The sequence below is a fragment of the Sturnira hondurensis genome, unplaced genomic scaffold (assembly GCF_014824575.4).
Source record: "Sturnira hondurensis isolate 20B ecotype Veracruz unplaced genomic scaffold, ASM1482457v3 Scaffold0008761, whole genome shotgun sequence".
Taxonomy (NCBI): domain Eukaryota; kingdom Metazoa; phylum Chordata; class Mammalia; order Chiroptera; family Phyllostomidae; genus Sturnira; species Sturnira hondurensis.
Genome location: NW_028081392.1, coordinates 3323559 through 3339390, shown reverse-complemented (window position 1 = coordinate 3339390; position 15832 = coordinate 3323559). Strand labels below are relative to the sequence as shown.

Sequence of the window (15832 nt, the reverse complement as noted above, 5' to 3'; positions counted from 1 at the left end):
GACTCTGTTGTAATTTGTCTTTTTCTCTGCAAAATCATGATCAGAAATGCTCCTTAGGGTTCCTGGCCAGTGTGACTCAGTTGGTTGGAGTGTCATCCTGTGAACCGAAGGGTTGTGGGTTTGATTCCCAGTCAGAGCACATGCCTAGATTGTGGGGTTTGGTCCCTGGCTAGGGCACATATGAAAGGCAGCCAATCAGTTTCTCTCATATCAGTGTTTCTCTCCCTCTCTCTCCCTCCCTTCCCCTCTCTCTCTATAAAAATCAATAATCGTGTCCTCGGGTGAGGTTAAAAAAATTCAAGGAAAAAAAGAAATACTCCTTAGGTATCCTGTTTGGACCCCTCCTAAGTATTACATTGTTTCTTTAAGGTGTCTGTGTGCTCATCTTCTCTCCTGCGAGGTGTCAGTGCAGGCACTGGGTCCTACTCATCTTTATAGCCTGTGTGGTGCCGAGCACAGTGAAGCATGGTGCCTGTGTGAGGCACTCAATAAACGTTCCAGTAAACATGAGCGCACCCACCCCAAACAACTCAGATTTAGTTGGATTCTCCTGCCTAAGTTGCTGCCACAAGCCTCTTCTAAAACAGTTACAACAGGGAAAAAGAGAAGAAAAGAAGGCGTTGGATGGTTCCACCCCTCAGGGATCTGGGGTCTCTCTAATGTCTTGGAAATAGAGTGGGTTGTGTTGGGCCTTTACAGTCGAAGGAGGCATGGTGGACTCTGGTGGACCCTGTTCTAGTTGCTCCTTTGCTCTTATCTAGTGGGAGACTCTGGAAAAACCACCTAATGTGCCTGGGACTCAGTTTCTTCTTCTGTAAAGTAGGGTGAACTGGATGATATCCGAAGTCTGAGGTTCTAACGTACTGTTCAGTGATTTTCTGTGAATACAAGTTGCATACTCTAGTTCACACATGTGCTTGTGAAGGAGGTGGTTTAACCGTGCACTGACATTTCTTTTTTCTTCTGCTTTTGCAGCCACTGTATACATCAGATTCTGGAGAGCGTTAACCACATCCACCAGCATGACATCGTCCACCGAGACCTGAAGGTACTTCAGAGGCTCCCCCTTTGCCTCCTGCTTGTGGGGTGTTATTGCCACCTAGTGCCAGATGTTGGTACTGCGAGGGCCCACCCAAACTAGGCTGCTTCTGGGCCTAGAGGTGGGGGCCTCACGAGGTTCTGTCTTTTCCTCATACAGCCTGAGAACCTGCTGCTGGCGAGTAAATGCAAGGGTGCCGCAGTTAAGCTGGCTGATTTTGGCCTAGCCATCGAAGTGCAGGGAGAGCAGCAGGCTTGGTTTGGTAAGAGTGGCCCTGTCTTCCTGGAATGCAGCCCCCGCCCTTCCTCCTCTTCCTGATCTGCCTTCCTCTTTCGGAAGGAGAAGCCAGATCCTTAATGGTCCTGGTCTCCTCAGAGACTGGAGGAGAGGGAGTGTGCCGAGCTCCCCTCTGGCCCCTCGTGACTCAGTACAGTGAGCCTAGCTGTTGTCAGTACTGCGGTCTTGCCGCCTCTGGGGAGGACGGGCAGTTCCTGGTAGGCACACGGACTTGCCCTGTGACTAGGATTCCGGGCACAACAAGCATCTGAGCTGTCATCTCTTGCTGCCCGTGTGCTGAGAGCTTATGTAGAAACAGCATCTGAAGTGAGGAGGGACTTGGGGAAAATTGCTGCTGTGGATTTAATGAGAGAGAAAGTGGGTTCAGTGTGCCTCCGCCCTCTCTTCTGCTACAGGTTTTGCTGGCACCCCAGGTTACTTGTCCCCTGAGGTCTTGAGGAAAGATCCTTATGGAAAACCTGTGGATATCTGGGCCTGCGGTAAGCCCATTCCACACTCTCAGCTGTTCGGTGTTGAGGGCCCTTGACTCCAAGTGATGGCGAGAAAAAGGCATTGCTGTTCTCTGCGGGCCCCACCAGTGTCTGGTGTGTGTGAGACCACGGTGTTTGCTCTAGTGTCCTGGGGTGGCTGTTCCCTCACACCCCTCCCCAAATACTGATGTGTTCTCTGCCATCCTTTTTGAAGAAGGGTTTGCCCACACCTTAGAGGATGTGTTGTGCTTAAAGAAGTCCCCGGCGTGGCCTGGTGTCATGGGGATCGAAGCACAGCAGGAAGGGCTAGTGGCACAGCGTTACTGGCTGATATCCACTTCTATCTCTGGGATGGCCCTTGACCTTCTGGGTAACTCTGAGCCCTGTGGGGCTTTTCTCAGTTTCTCAGCAGAATAGGTGACTCACCCCTGTGACCTGCGTTCTGTCTCATAGGAGTCATCCTGTATATTCTCCTGGTGGGATATCCTCCCTTCTGGGATGAGGATCAACACAAGCTGTATCAGCAGATCAAGGCTGGAGCCTATGATGTAAGAACTGCTTTGTTCCCACTCTGTGGGCTCTGTCCAAGGGAATAAATAGGTGGGATGNCTTAGAGGATGTGTTGTGCTTAAAGAAGTCCCCGGCATGGCCTGGTGTCATGGGGATCGAAGCACAGCAGGATGGGCTAGTGGCACAGCGTTACTGGCTGATATCCACTTCTATCTCTGGGATGGCCCTTGACCTTCTGGGTAGCTCTGAGCCCTGTGGGGCTTTTCTCAGTTTCTCAGCAGAATAGGTGACTCACCCCCGTGACCTGCGTTCTGTCTCATAGGAGTCATCCTGTATATTCTCCTGGTGGGATATCCTCCCTTCTGGGATGAGGATCAACACAAGCTGTATCAGCAGATCAAGGCTGGAGCCTACGATGTAAGAACTGCTTTGTTCCCACTCTGTGGGCTCTGTCCAAGGGAATAAATAGGTGGGATGCAAGGAGGGTCTGGGACTTTGAGGGCCCAGGGACAGGCATGCGATTCTTACTACCCACTATCCCAGGGAGCAACTTTTTTTGCACAGCCGTCTTAGTATCTGTAAAATCAAGGAGCTCACGGAAACTCTTGGGCGTGGAGGTGTGATGTGCTGCAAACATAGGGACGGAGTCTGGAAGCTCCCGCCCCTGCCACAGGGCCTCGGGCACATCGCTGAATCACTCCAGCCACTGCTAGAGCCCCTTCCTGTCCTCGTCTTACATCCTGGTGTTCTAACCGCGATTGCTCTGTGTCCCTTTCCTGGTCTTTAAGTTGACACAGGTGTTGGGGTACCCCAGGGCTCCTCTAACTCTCTGCCTCCCAACTTTGGGTAGTACAGAGTATCCCACTGCTAGGAGTTGGTGTGAACACAGAGCCTACCTTTCAGGGTGTGAGGTTCATAAATTTCATATTCCTCCTTCTCCGATTCTGATCCTTAGTTCCCATCACCAGAGTGGGATACGGTGACCCCTGAAGCCAAGAACTTGATCAACCAGATGCTGACCATAAACCCTGCAAAACGTATCACAGCCGACCAGGCTCTCAAGCATCCATGGGTCTGTGTAAGTGTCTTCATCGAGATGGAGGGATGTCAGCCCTCAGTATGCCCTTAGTACCCTCCTTAAGCTTCTTTTTACAAGCAGGGAGTAATTATTCTGGGCCCTGAGCAAGGACTCATCAGAAAGGGTGGGGCTGGGGGCGGGGCTCAGGGTCAATAAACATCCCCAGGAAGGATTGGGGAGGCAGATGGGGCTAACTGGCTTCCACCTGTCTCTCTCCCACTCACTTGTCAGGTGTGATTTAGTTCTGATCTTGAGGAGGGTGGAGATTGACCTTTGCAGACTCTAGGTAACTGAAATAGAAGGCAGCTGGCAGAAGCCATAGTGAATTGCCAAACTTAAGGTTGCATGTTCAGACTTCATTTCTCACATAGCTCTAGTGGAAATGAAACCAAGACTCAACAGAAGCAAAGGGGGCCTCTGAGCAATTAAAAAGAGCGCCCTGAAGTTCAGTCGTAAAGGTCACCTTGGGAGAGCCCTCTAGGCTACCAATGTGGGTCAACCAACATACTCTGTTTTTATGTACAATTCTATCAAGCTGAAATATCTGTTTTCAAGCAGAGCAGAAGATCTGCTATAGTTAGGCCTTCTGACAACCACGATGCATTTATTTATCATTCCTGTGTTCACTGAATGCCACTTTGATGCCATGTGGGTGCTGGAGATACAAAGGTGAATGAGGCCTGGTCCCTTCCCCTAAAGATCTCAAAGATTATCTAGGGAGACAGGCACTCAGACAGACAAACTGCAATGTGATAAGTACATGAAAGAATCTAATGAGTGCTTAGGTGCACCTGCAGCCCCTAATGGGCAGTGGGATTACTGAAGACTGAATAGAGGAGGTGACCTCTGTCCTGGTTCTTGACAGGCGACTAGGAGTTCCTCAGGATGATAGCCTGCAGACAGGGGTTCGCTTAGGACAGGGTGAGAAGTCACGGGAAATTGTAGCAGGTTTAAGGCATGTTCGTTTGGTTATAGATGAAGATATGGCCACAGAAATGCAAGAGAGTGAAGCCCATGTAAGTTTCTACATAGTTTAGATTTTATTCTGAAAACACAGGGAATCGTTTGTAATTAAGAAAGAGCACTTTGGAAGCTGTGTAGAGAATGAGATTGAAAGACAAAGTGGCCGTGGGGCAGAGAGCTCAGGGTGTAGTCATCATTGTCTAATCCAGGAGTGTCAGACTCATTTCCACCAGGGGCCACGTCAGCCTCCTGGTGGCCTTCAAGGGGCTGAATGTGATTTTAAGACCGAATAAATGCAACTAGTCCTTAACAGTTAAGTGAGAGCTCAGCGCTGCTGCTGGGTAGAAACAAGGTGCCGGTGGATAAAACAAAGTGGAGGGCCGGGGGCCTTGTGTTTGCCACCTGTGCTCTGAGCAAAGCCAGATGAGGTGTCAGCTCAGGTAACCATATAGTGGGTGGTGTGGCAAGAAGAGGACAAATCTGAGATGTTTGGGAGATAGAACCAAAAGAAGTTAGTGACCAGTTAGATTTGAGGGGTAGAGAGGGTTCTGTGGGGACTGCCGCACTTTGAGTTGGTAACTGATGGAGGGTGGTACCCTTCACCGACCCCCAAAAAACCCAGAGGAGGACACAGTTTGTGAGAAAGTATGATGATTTTCGTTTCATACATTTTGAATTACAGTATCTGAGTCCTTCCACTGGGGACATTCACTGGGTAGTTAGAAATATGGTTCTAGAGGTTAGAAAAGTTAAAAACTGGAAATGCAGGTTGTAGTTGTTTCTGCATAGGTAGCGTTGCCGCTGTAGGAGCAGACGGGATTACTTCTGTGCTGATGGAATTTTTGCTGTGGGCGTGTTGTATAAGAGAGGAGGTGGCCACTAAACCTCAGCATTTCGTGACAGAGTTAGAGGATCCTGCAGGGGGACGCTGAGAATGAGAGCTTCCATTGTAGAAGCAGCAGGGGCAAGAGGTCTTAAGAAATGGGGGGGGGTGCGGGGGAGCGAAGGGGAGTCATCTCAGTAAGGGAGCATCGGTAATCAGATGCTTCAGAGAATCCATGATAAAGACAGGAAGAGTTCATGGGCTCTGACCAGTGAGAGGCCACGGTTTTGTTATTTTTACCAATAGAGGCGTGGGGTGAGAGAGACTGGTGTAGCCTGTTTTCAGTGAGGTGAAGAGCTGATGGGGGTGAAGGGAGAAAGAAATGGTACTACTTAGAGAGGACACATGGGTTAGGGGAGTTTTTAAACTTTTGTTTAAGGAGAGGCTTGACTATAATGTATAGGATCCAGAGAAGAATATATCAGGAGTAAGGGGTTAAGAATATTAGCTGACTGAAGAGGAACATATATAAAGGATACATGGACAACAACTGAGAAGGGTGGAAATGGGAGGGAGGGGAGAGCAGGGAAGGTGGGATGGGATGGGAGTCATAGACAGAAAACTATACTTGAAAAATAATTAAATAAATTTTAAAAAAGATATTTTACCATTAAAAAAAGGAATATTAGCTGATTGAGCAAGCAAAGGTTTTTAACAGCTGAATGGGACAGGGACTCCCAAGCCCAGGCTGCGGGCTCAGCCCAGGAAGTGAGGGATGCTGAGACGCAGGTAGGCAAAAGTCAGCTTGAGGGTGGGGTTGTCGAAGCTGAGGCTCTGTCTTGATGAGCTTTCTTTTTGCTTTGTGGAGACGCTTCCACTCTGGAGGAGGAGGTGAAATGAGAGAGAAGGTTGGGAGAGGTGCCTTGGGAACCAGGAAAGGGAGTGCAGTGAACAGTGCACCGTGGCCCCGTGGGCTTGTGGGCACCAGACTACACGTGGTAGGATTTATTTTTCCAGCCGGCTGGCCAAGACAGCAACAGCAAAGGGAGGTGGTGAGCAACTTAAAATGGGCACTCAGGAACTGGGGAAATACCATGTTCTGGGGTCATTTGGCAGGCCCCACTCTCCACTATCCTGTATCTCTCAGTAGCCCCTGAGGACATGGCTGCACTGTACTGTGAGGTAACTGATTCTCTTTGGCCTGACACTGAGTCATCCAGGAGATGTATATCATGTCCATTGGCCTCTGGTTAAGGAGGAAGGAAGTTAGCAGTCATACAGTGAAGAAAAACTCCCTTCCTAAATGATAAAAAGAAGTGATGCTTCAGGGTAAAGTTCCCTAGATTCTTGGATCACGGCTGCTTTTAGGTCCGTGTGGGGTATGTTAGGAGGAGTTCCCTGGAAGGAATGAAGGTTTGCAGCGAGCAGGAGCCCTGGCTGTTCTCATGCTCAGGGTCTGGAACTCCATAGGCGCCCAGTGACAGTTGCCAAAGGAGCGCCTGCATGAGGGTCCCAACATGCAGGACACTCTCAGTCCCTCGCCTCTTTTTCCCAGAGGGGGTGAGAGTGCTCTCTCAGGCCCCCTCCTCAAATATGGTGGCATTTTCATATTCAGATTCTTGTCCTTGCATAACCTTGAGTTTCAGGTAGTAGTTTTATTTTAAAAGCATTTTCGTATCTGTGACCTCATTTTGTCTTCTGAGCAGCCCGGGTGGCTGAGTGCCTGGCCATCATTGCTGGGACTGGGGGGGGGGGGACGAGAGTCTGGCTAGGGGCTCACAGGTGTGTCTGTCTGGCTTCTAGCAACGGTCCACAGTGGCATCCATGATGCATCGGCAGGAGACTGTGGAATGCTTGCGCAAGTTCAATGCCCGGAGAAAACTGAAGGTGAGTCTTGCCTTCTGGCTGCTAGTGCCCTGAAGTCTGACCTTTTGACAGTGACCCCCATCACAGAAGGAAGCTATCCCCCTGGCTGGGGCTGAGCAATGAAAGGTGCATATACTGGGGGTCTCAAGAGACTTGATGTCCTCAGGCTCCAGCCAGCAGCTGCCCTGTGCCTGAGACCAGGCGGTGCTTTTCCAGAGTCAGGTTGGATTCACAGGACCCTCTTCTTTCCCCAGGGTGCCATCCTCACGACCATGCTTGTTTCCAGGAACTTTTCAGGTATGTTTTCCCAGCCATGCGCTTTAATGCTTCTGAGGTGAGTGGGTCAGAACAGGGTGTTGCCGTACGCTGCCATCCTGGTGCTGGGTGTCTCAGCAACACCTGGACCCAAGATGATAAGGATCCCGCTGCTGCTGGGTCCTATAACCTGACATTCTGGGTGGGGCGGGGGGGTGGGTTACTTGGGTTCAAGTTTATGAGCTCTGCTCCCTAGAATCTCCCAAGGAGTAGCCTGTTTGGCCTCCCATTGACCTTATATCTGGGAATTCTTATTTAATTTTCTGAAGAACTCTTCAACAGTTTAAGAGGTTAGCTCATCTCTGGGGTGTTGGAGGATGTGCTGGGGAAAGGAGAGACGAGATGCACTGAACCTTCTAGTCCCCACCAGTAATTTGCAGACTGGGATGATCTCTACTTCATCGTGTCCAAGGAGAGATGACTAATAGAAATTATTCCAGAGGTTTAAACCTTTTACAACAACTGTGCTTAAAATATTCTCTGTGATAGTAGCTGTAAAAGTGGAAAAAATAGAGACTGGCTGGATGGAGGGAAAGGCACTTGCTTAAATTTGCATGAGGAATTAGGAAAGCTGGGACCAATAATTTGCAAATCACACTTGACATTTCTTTTTAAGATGCAAGACATTCCACCTCCTCCCCACCCAGCCCCCACCCCCACACCCATCATTGTTTGCCCTCAGTTGGGAAGCACAGTGGCTTTTCTGTGAGAAAAAGATTAATGTCAGGACTAACTGAAGACAGTTCTCTTCTCTGCTTTCCTTTTTCCCTGGCCTTCCCTCCCCCTGACCCCCAGCCCCACTGTTTTGGGTCAAGTCCCCCTGCTGTCATCCCGATAACACGCCTGCTCCCTTGCTTTCCTTCTGCACTGCTGTGGAGAGGGGCTTGTGTGGGAGGCTCCGGGAGCAGCCACTCTGGGAGAGGTCGCTCCCCGGAGCTGAGTCCCAGTGGGCCCGTCTGTGTTGGTTCCAGTAACCTAAGGCCCTGGCTCTGAGGAAGACACAGGTGAGAGGACATGGGCCTCCCGAGCCCTAGCCCCAGTGAGAGCTGCAGGGCCCTGCAGGGTCAGGACTGGAGACCGAGCTGGGGGAGTGTCCCACCTCAGGCCATCCCCTTGGCCCTGGTTTGGGGCTCGTCCTTGTGTTGCAGGTACCCATGAGGGCAAGTCCGCATGCAGTCCTGGGTTCACTGCTCATAAATGGGAGCAGGAGGGAACAGGAGGGCCCAGTCGGCCGCCTCTAACAGGGGTGGAGCTGAAGTCCCACAGCTTGCTTCTTGTCTTCTAATTGCTTGCAGCGTCTACTTTCTTGGTTTAAGAGCCTTTTTTAGGACACTCAAGGGTACTCTGTGCTAACCCTAGAATGGTGATCTGTTCTCTCTCTGAGGGGAAGAAATGTGAAGACAGGCTCCTGGGAAATCGATAGTCCTCGCCCCACCCCGTGGCCTCAGGCCTCTGCATCAACCTATCCCCATCCATTTCGGGAAATCAGTCTCTGTTAGAACAAAGCACCTTCTCTAATCCCTAAGAGCCTCCTGTCCTTGCTGTTCAGACCTGATCTGGCCTTTGCATTCACTTTGCTCTGGGTCAGAGAAGAAAAAAAATACTGCCAGCACTCCAGGATGACCTTTTCTGCCCTGATTCTAGGACAGGTGAGGACAGCCTATGTCCAGAAGCTTCTGCAGAAAGATGTGTGTACGGGTATAATCCAGAAGGAAGGTCACCTGTGCGTTTCTGTAGGAACGAGCTAGGGTATTTTGCTGAGTTGATCCCAAACAGGGGTGTAGCTTAGCTGGGAACTCTAGCAGTTTGGCTAATGGTGAAATCAGGGCTTCTAGAATGTATTGCTTCAGCAGCCTTTATTTTTTGAGGGGGCCTCGTTTCTTGGGCATCTTACCCATGGAACGCTGAGAAATACTGGCTGTCTTCCTGTAAGAGGAAGCAACCTGTCTCTAAGGAGCGAGCAGACATGGAACATCAGTGACCTTGGCTGCAGGAGGGCCATGGGCCTCTCTTGGGCCCTGAGTGCCAGTCTCTCTATTGTTTGGAATGTGGCCCCAGAAAAGGGCTGCCCTCCGTTCTGGGCTCTCTGAAAATGTCCTCACTTAGGCCCCTTAGAGAGGAAGGTTGGAAAGTGGGGCTCAGTTTCCTCATGGTCTCACGGTAGGGCTGGACTCTCTCAGAAAGGATACTGCCTTTCACCAACTTAGGCTTTTTCCTGGAGACCCTCATGTGAGGTGGTCACAGGGCAGGTATGGAGCCATTTCCACCAAGCTGAGCGGTGGCATTCCCTCCGCCCCATCTGAGCCCAGTCCTCTAGGTCCCCAGACTGCTGTAGGGCTGGCTGCACCTGTTCCTCAGCCTGCCCCCAGCGCCTTCGCTCCCCCAGCTCGGCTGGCTTGGCCACGCCGCCCGGACCCTGCTGTGCGTGGGCGGCCAGCGGGTTCCTGCGCCTCGCGCTGGGGCATGCTCGCTGCTGACTGGCCCCCGTGGCTTTGCGGCAGCTCTGTGCACTGAGAGATTGTATCCCCTCAGTTGGCAGGCAGAGCTCCGCCCCCGCCTCGCCTGCCGCGAGCGCCGCCGGCTTGGCCGGGCAAGGTACGTGGCATGAGTCCTCCCCGACCGCCTGCCTCGGCTCCCTGCCACCCCACCAGGAGGGCCAGCATGCCAGGCCCACTCACCAGGGAGGCGAGTCCCATGCTTGCGGGCTGAGATGGGCATGCCGGACGGACCACCTAACTTGGCATCTGCGAGCGTATTGGTGTTACGGAGCCCCCTAACCAGCCATGCATGCTGGGCGCTTGCCAACTCTCAGGAGGCAATAGCCTGGGGACATGGAGCTGGGCAGCAGGAGGCTTTCCTCCAGATGGCCTGAGAGCTCGGCCTCCCTGTGAGGTTGCGGCTAAAGGTGGGCCCAGCCACATGCCTGGGCGTGTTAGGACCCGGCTTCAACAGCGCTGTTGGAGACCCCACCAAGGGAGCCACGCCCCTCCAAACTGAAGTCTGGCATTTCAGGCCTTCGGTCTGACAGGCTATAGAGCGCAGAAGCTGTGGAGACAGCGTCCCTAGGTTTGGATCCTGGCCCTGCCACACCCTGACCGAGCCACACCAGCTCTCCCAGCCTTGGTTTGCTCATCTCTCCAGCGGGGCTAATAAAATACCGTGGTGATGATTACAGGCTCTCACCCTGCCTGTACAAGAGAGCTTGTGAAAAATCCTGATGCTACATTCCACCCTAAACAAATAAAATAGGAATCCCCACGGCATGGGATAGGCATAGCGTTTTTTTTTTAAGCTCCCCAAGTGATTCTGATGGGCAGTTGGAGTTGAGAACTCTGGTGTATGTAAAGCACTTAACACAGGTGGTGGTCAGGCATAGTAGTAAATGCATTAAAAACATAACTTTCCAGTCATCCTAGCATGACTGGAAGTAGGGCCAAAGGCCGTTTTGGGGGATCATAATTCTTGTGATAGAAGGACCCCTGCACTCGAGGGGTCACAGTCGAGGGAGATGGGACCCAGCTGGGGTCTGAATGCCCAGCTGGGTCCCATCAGACCCATCAGACCCTGAAGGCAAGAGTGGCAGCAGCAGTAACGGCAGTTTGCACTGGGCATGGGCTGTGGGCCAAGCACTCTGCTCAGTGCTTTTCATTCATGATCCCGCTGGGTCCCCGTCATTGTCCTATGACCCAGGCCCTGTTTTATCCCGTTTTGTAAATTAAAAAACAAAACAGGTTCAAAGAAGTTACGTAACTCACTCAAGGTCACACAGTCAGCGAGTGGTAGAACTAAGATGCAAACCCAGTGAGGTGCAGTGGGTCGGTCAGGCAGTGGCCGACTCCATGTCCTCGTGCCTCCCAGACTCTCCCAGCTACTTTCTGCTACCAGCCTTCCTGCACAGAGCTCATCGGCCTTGAGCACCAGTCACCCTGTGCTGGCTAGAATCTGTTTAATGCCTTGTTATTCTGCCCAGTCCTTCTGCTCAGTGGGTTCAGAGAGTGGACTCTGAGGAAAGGGTGGCAGACAGGACCCAGCAAACCTGGTGAGGACCTGCCCAGTCAAGGCTTCATCCCCTGGCAAAACCCTCCTGTAGGTGGTCCTGGTCTCTGTGTGTGTGTGTGTCTGTCCTCACGTATGGTCTCTTTCGTGAACTGTGACACTCTTGTTTCTTGAGAACACTCAGGAGATGTCTTGCATCCTCCCAGCTTGTCCATCCTGAGAATCTCTGTGGCATCTAGGGATGGAGCCCCCACCTTTCACCCTGGCACTCTGCTTCCAGGCCCGGGTGGAAGCTGTAGGGGGCAGAGCTCCCAATGGCCCAGGCAGCTCCCATACTGAATGTGGTTTCTTCCCCTGAGCACAGCGTGTCCCTGTTTCTCCTGAGCCCTCTCCCGTGGCAGAGGAGATCCTGGGGTGCTCCCCTGAGGGTCTGATGCTGCTTGAAATGTCCTTCATGCTTTGGGGCTACAAGGCAGGGCATTGCTTTCAGGGGTCTCAGGAGACTCCTTAGCCCCCTTTTCACACAGCAATCTCCTGTGGATCCAGCTGCCAGACGTCAGGTTGAAGAAAGGGTGCAATGCTAGAGACTTGATTTTCTGCTTTGTTTTCACAGCTGCCAAAAGCCTATTGAACAAGAAGTCGGATGGTGGCGTCAAGGTAGGTGTCTCCACCCTTTTAGCTTAAGACTGGCTCCTCTCCTACAGTCACTTGTGGGACTTCTTGGCACCTCATTCCCCCTTTCCCTGGGAACCTTCCTATCCTTGCTTTTCTGCTTTAAGCCAGAAACCTTTGTGTTCAGAAGAGCAGGTTCCACTGGCCTGAGAGGGCAGAAGAGAGATGTGTTTTTCCTGGCCCTAGCTGATTGGAAAGACTCAGGGGGAGTGGTCCAAATTACAGTTTACCGGAGCTAAATCCTGAGCTTGACTCAACAAGGTGCCTCATTCCCAGGGCTGACTAAAAAAACCTCTGGGTTTTTACCAGCCTCTGGTTAATTTTTTTTTCTTTTTAAAATACAAACCGTTTTTATCAAATGGAAGTAAAGTCTGTCTGGTTGACTCATTATCCTTTTGGTCTTTCCTTATCTATAAGCACTTCCAAGAACCCAGCTCAGGTACCACTAAGTGAAAATGTCTTAAACTTTCTCGAGGCACAGGCCCCTCAGAAACAGGCGAGGGACATGGTACATCGCAACCCGTTCCCATTTGGTGAGGGAACTTTGTGGAATCAGGGAAAGGGGAGGGAACAGGAGCCTGCGGGGACCAGCAGGAAACCCTAGTGCAAGTGGTTGCCTGGCCAAGACAGGAGGGTGGCTGGGGGTCCTCACAGGGCCCAGGGTGTTCTGTAGATGCTTTGGGGACAGAAAGCATTCTGGGGTGAGGGCCTTGGGTAGGAGTTTGTACTATCGAAGCCTACCAGCTTATGCCATGGTGAAGAATTTCAAACTGTGAAATTACCCAAACCTTTAAATTCCAGCAAAAGTTTAAATTACATCTTTTCCCAGGATCTTATGTCCCCAGCTGAGAAATACAGGCGTGGCCCATTTCCTTCTCCCCACCGCTTCCTCCCTCTCTCTCTTTGCATGCCTGCCTCAGTGTACTTCCGCTCCAAGGAGGGGAGCTTGGGCCCTACACACACCTGTTGACACGGAGCTGGGATTGACCAGCACTCCCCAGCCCTCCAAGTTACAGGGCCGTGAGCTAGATGGGTGGAGCCAAGGTAGGAAAAGTGATAGGTTTAGTTGCAGAGAGATTTTTTTTGCGTATTTCTATTTGGGAAGAACCTACAGTGATCAGCCTCACAAAGTAATAGGTGCCCGTTCGGCCTGGTGCTGCACTCGGTTCCAGGGGCACACGAGGTATGGGAGGTGACGCTTTAGGAAGAGGCGACGCTTTCATCTAGCTTTAGGAAGTTACGGAGTTAATTAAAGAGGAACATGGACACACCTGGAACCAGCTGAGCACTGAATGTCACATAGTGCTGGAACCTGTGTGAGATGATGCGGTTCGAGAAGCTTCGGGGGGGGGGGGAAGCTTACTAGGCAAAGCGTAAGGATGTAGGAAGGTTGAAACCAAGTCATCAGCTGCCTCTAGGGAATGGGATTGGCGGTAAGGACAGGATAGGGAAACACACCTTTTGTTTTTTACATTGTGCGCATGTGTTTTTCTTGAAAGTGAGAATGCGTTTTATAATGTGAGAACAACAGAAAGTATTCTTGTGGTTCTGTTACCCATATTGATGTTTTCTGCCCAACCGGAACGTGGGCCGTGTGGTAGAGGGATGTCAAAAATACAGCTGCATTGGCTCGGTTGGGCAGAGCAGTGGGGGGTTTGTGTGTCAGGCCACCGGCAACAGTAAAGGCCGCTGAGCAGGGAAGCTATGAGGAGAGTGGTGTTTTTGAGAGGGCGAAGAGAAGAACATAGAAACTGGACGTGGTGGTATCATTTAGGACTTATTATAGTCTGGGTGCAGGGCAAAGAAAAGGTGATTATAAATAGAAAGCATTAATATTCAAAATACCCACCACAGGAGCATAAGTGCCAACCAATCAGAACAGGTATTGCCTGTTAGTAATTAGTCTTGCTGTACCCATGAATGCTAGCCTCTGATTAGGTATTAGCTCTGATTAGAGGTGTGTCACAAGAAGGGGGATTTAAAGAGGATCCATCACAGAGACACTGAAATAGAGAACAGGCTGGCAGTGTCCAGAGGGGAGAGGGGAGGGAATTTCAGGGGAAAAGGGGAAGGGTTTACAGGAACAAGTATAAAGGACACAAGGACAAAAACTAGAGGGGGGTGGAAATGGGAGGGAGGTGGGCAGGGATGGGAGTAAAGACAAAACTATACCTGAACAACAATTAAAATAAAACAATTTAAAAAACAAATACAAAATAAAAAGGATCCATCAGGGATAATACCAGAGTTCTTGAAGGTTGGAAGAACTGGTAGTGCCTCTGCTAGAAATGGGAGGAGCTGGGAAGGAATGCCCGGCTTGGAGGGGGAAAGCGTTTTGCTTGACCAAACCGCCCGATTGAGAGACAGATCCGGGTGGAGAACTCTTCAAGGTGCTGGGAGGCACCTGGCGTAGCCCCGGGAGGAGGTCAGTACTGGAGGGGCAAATGGGGGCTTGTATGAGTGGATCACACGAGTCCACTTACTCAGCCAGTTCCGTGCCTCAGGAGATGGGAAGGCAGCGACATAGTCCACCCTTGAAGTGTTCACGGTGGGAGAGAGATGGGGAAGCTGCCAGTTCCGGTGTGTTCTGGTCAGGCCTGTGGGGAGGCGGGCATAGGGCAGGCGCTGGGGTACAGAGAAGCAAGTGTCGGAGTCAGAACAGGAAGTTTTCCCGAGGAAGGTGGCCCATGAGCTGAGTTTGAACCATTCAGTGGATTTTGCCAGCTTAAGGAGGAAAGAGGAGGAGGAAGAATATTCCAAGCAGAGGGAACGCGTATGTGAAAATACACAAGTTTGACCAGCATGGTGATTCTGGCAACTGCAGTGCCTTCTGTGTGGCTGAAGCAGAGAGTGGATGCGCAAAGCAGGACCTGGAATAAAGCAGTGACAGCTGAGACGGTGGCGAGAGGATGAATAAAAGAGCCTTTAAGGGACACGTTTCCAGCAGAACTTTCTAGATGCTGGCCCCAAGGATGGCTGTCAGGGGCAGCCATGTAAGGTTAGCCTAAGGAGCTAATTACAAATATACAGATTCCAGGGCCTAACCTAGAATTCAGATTCAGGAAGCCCTGGCTGAGAGGTAGAATCTGAATTTTAATACGACTCCCTTTTCTCTTATGATCTCAAAGCACATGAAGGATTAAGGGTTTGATAAAGGCAACATTTTGAGATTATCTGTTATTAAGGATGTAGAAAAGAAGAGGAATCAGCAAAGGAACTGTGGCAAAAACAAAGAGTCAGGGGAAGAACAAAGGTATGTGACAACGTTGGCCCTTCCAGGAACACAGAAGGATTAAGGTTTAGGTGAATGGAATCCTTAAATTGCTTTAAATGGAAACATATGTGGGAAACCCAGCCCAGTGTCTGATCTGATGTGCTCAGTAAATGAGTTTGGTTCTTGAGAAAAGACTTGGAATATAGTGGTGGGACCAGAAGCTAAGATGCAGGTATTTAAGAAGACAATGACCAGCCAAAATGAAAAGGCCAGCAACAGACAGTTTGAGGAAAATTAATCACAGCAGGCCGGCTGGAGGAGTTAGTATTATTTTTATACAAAAGAGCTTTCTCTGATAAACAAGAATCCCCCCTGCCCAAACCCAGCCCAAAGATGAACTAACAGCCTGAAAAAGAGAAAGCAGAACTGGGTCACCAATGGGGACGTTTTGGCTCACCTGTGTCGGAGAGCTGAGAATTGGAACAGTGGCGTTTTGACTCTAAAGTTAATGGTAAATCGGAATGACCTTTTGTAAGACAGCCTGTGTGTTAAAAACCATAAAAGTGTTCCTCCCTTTTTTACTCTTTAA

General features: G+C 50.7%; 1 protein-coding gene across 20 annotated transcripts in view; it reads left to right on the top strand.

Moving 5' to 3' along the window:
* The window catches only part of CAMK2G (calcium/calmodulin dependent protein kinase II gamma), a 56988-nt gene that overhangs the window by 23579 nt on the left and 17577 nt on the right, over positions 1-15832 (top strand). For 10 of the 20 annotated variants that reach the window (XM_037055956.1, XM_037055943.1, XM_037055946.1 and 7 more), the window contains exons 6-13: positions 976-1048; positions 1199-1301; positions 1732-1815; positions 2260-2354; positions 3272-3394; positions 6984-7067; positions 7301-7343; positions 11971-12014. In XM_037055956.1, coding sequence (XP_036911851.1) covers positions 976-1048; positions 1199-1301; positions 1732-1815; positions 2260-2354; positions 3272-3394; positions 6984-7067; positions 7301-7343; positions 11971-12014 — 649 coding nt within the window. Of the gene's footprint in view, positions 1-975; positions 1049-1198; positions 1302-1731; positions 1816-2259; positions 2355-3271; positions 3395-6983; positions 7068-7300; positions 7344-9893; positions 9957-11970; positions 12015-15832 lie in introns of all 20 variants that reach the window. The other 10 variants (XM_037055953.1, XM_037055944.1, XM_037055947.1 and 7 more) reach the window with 2 other exon arrangements.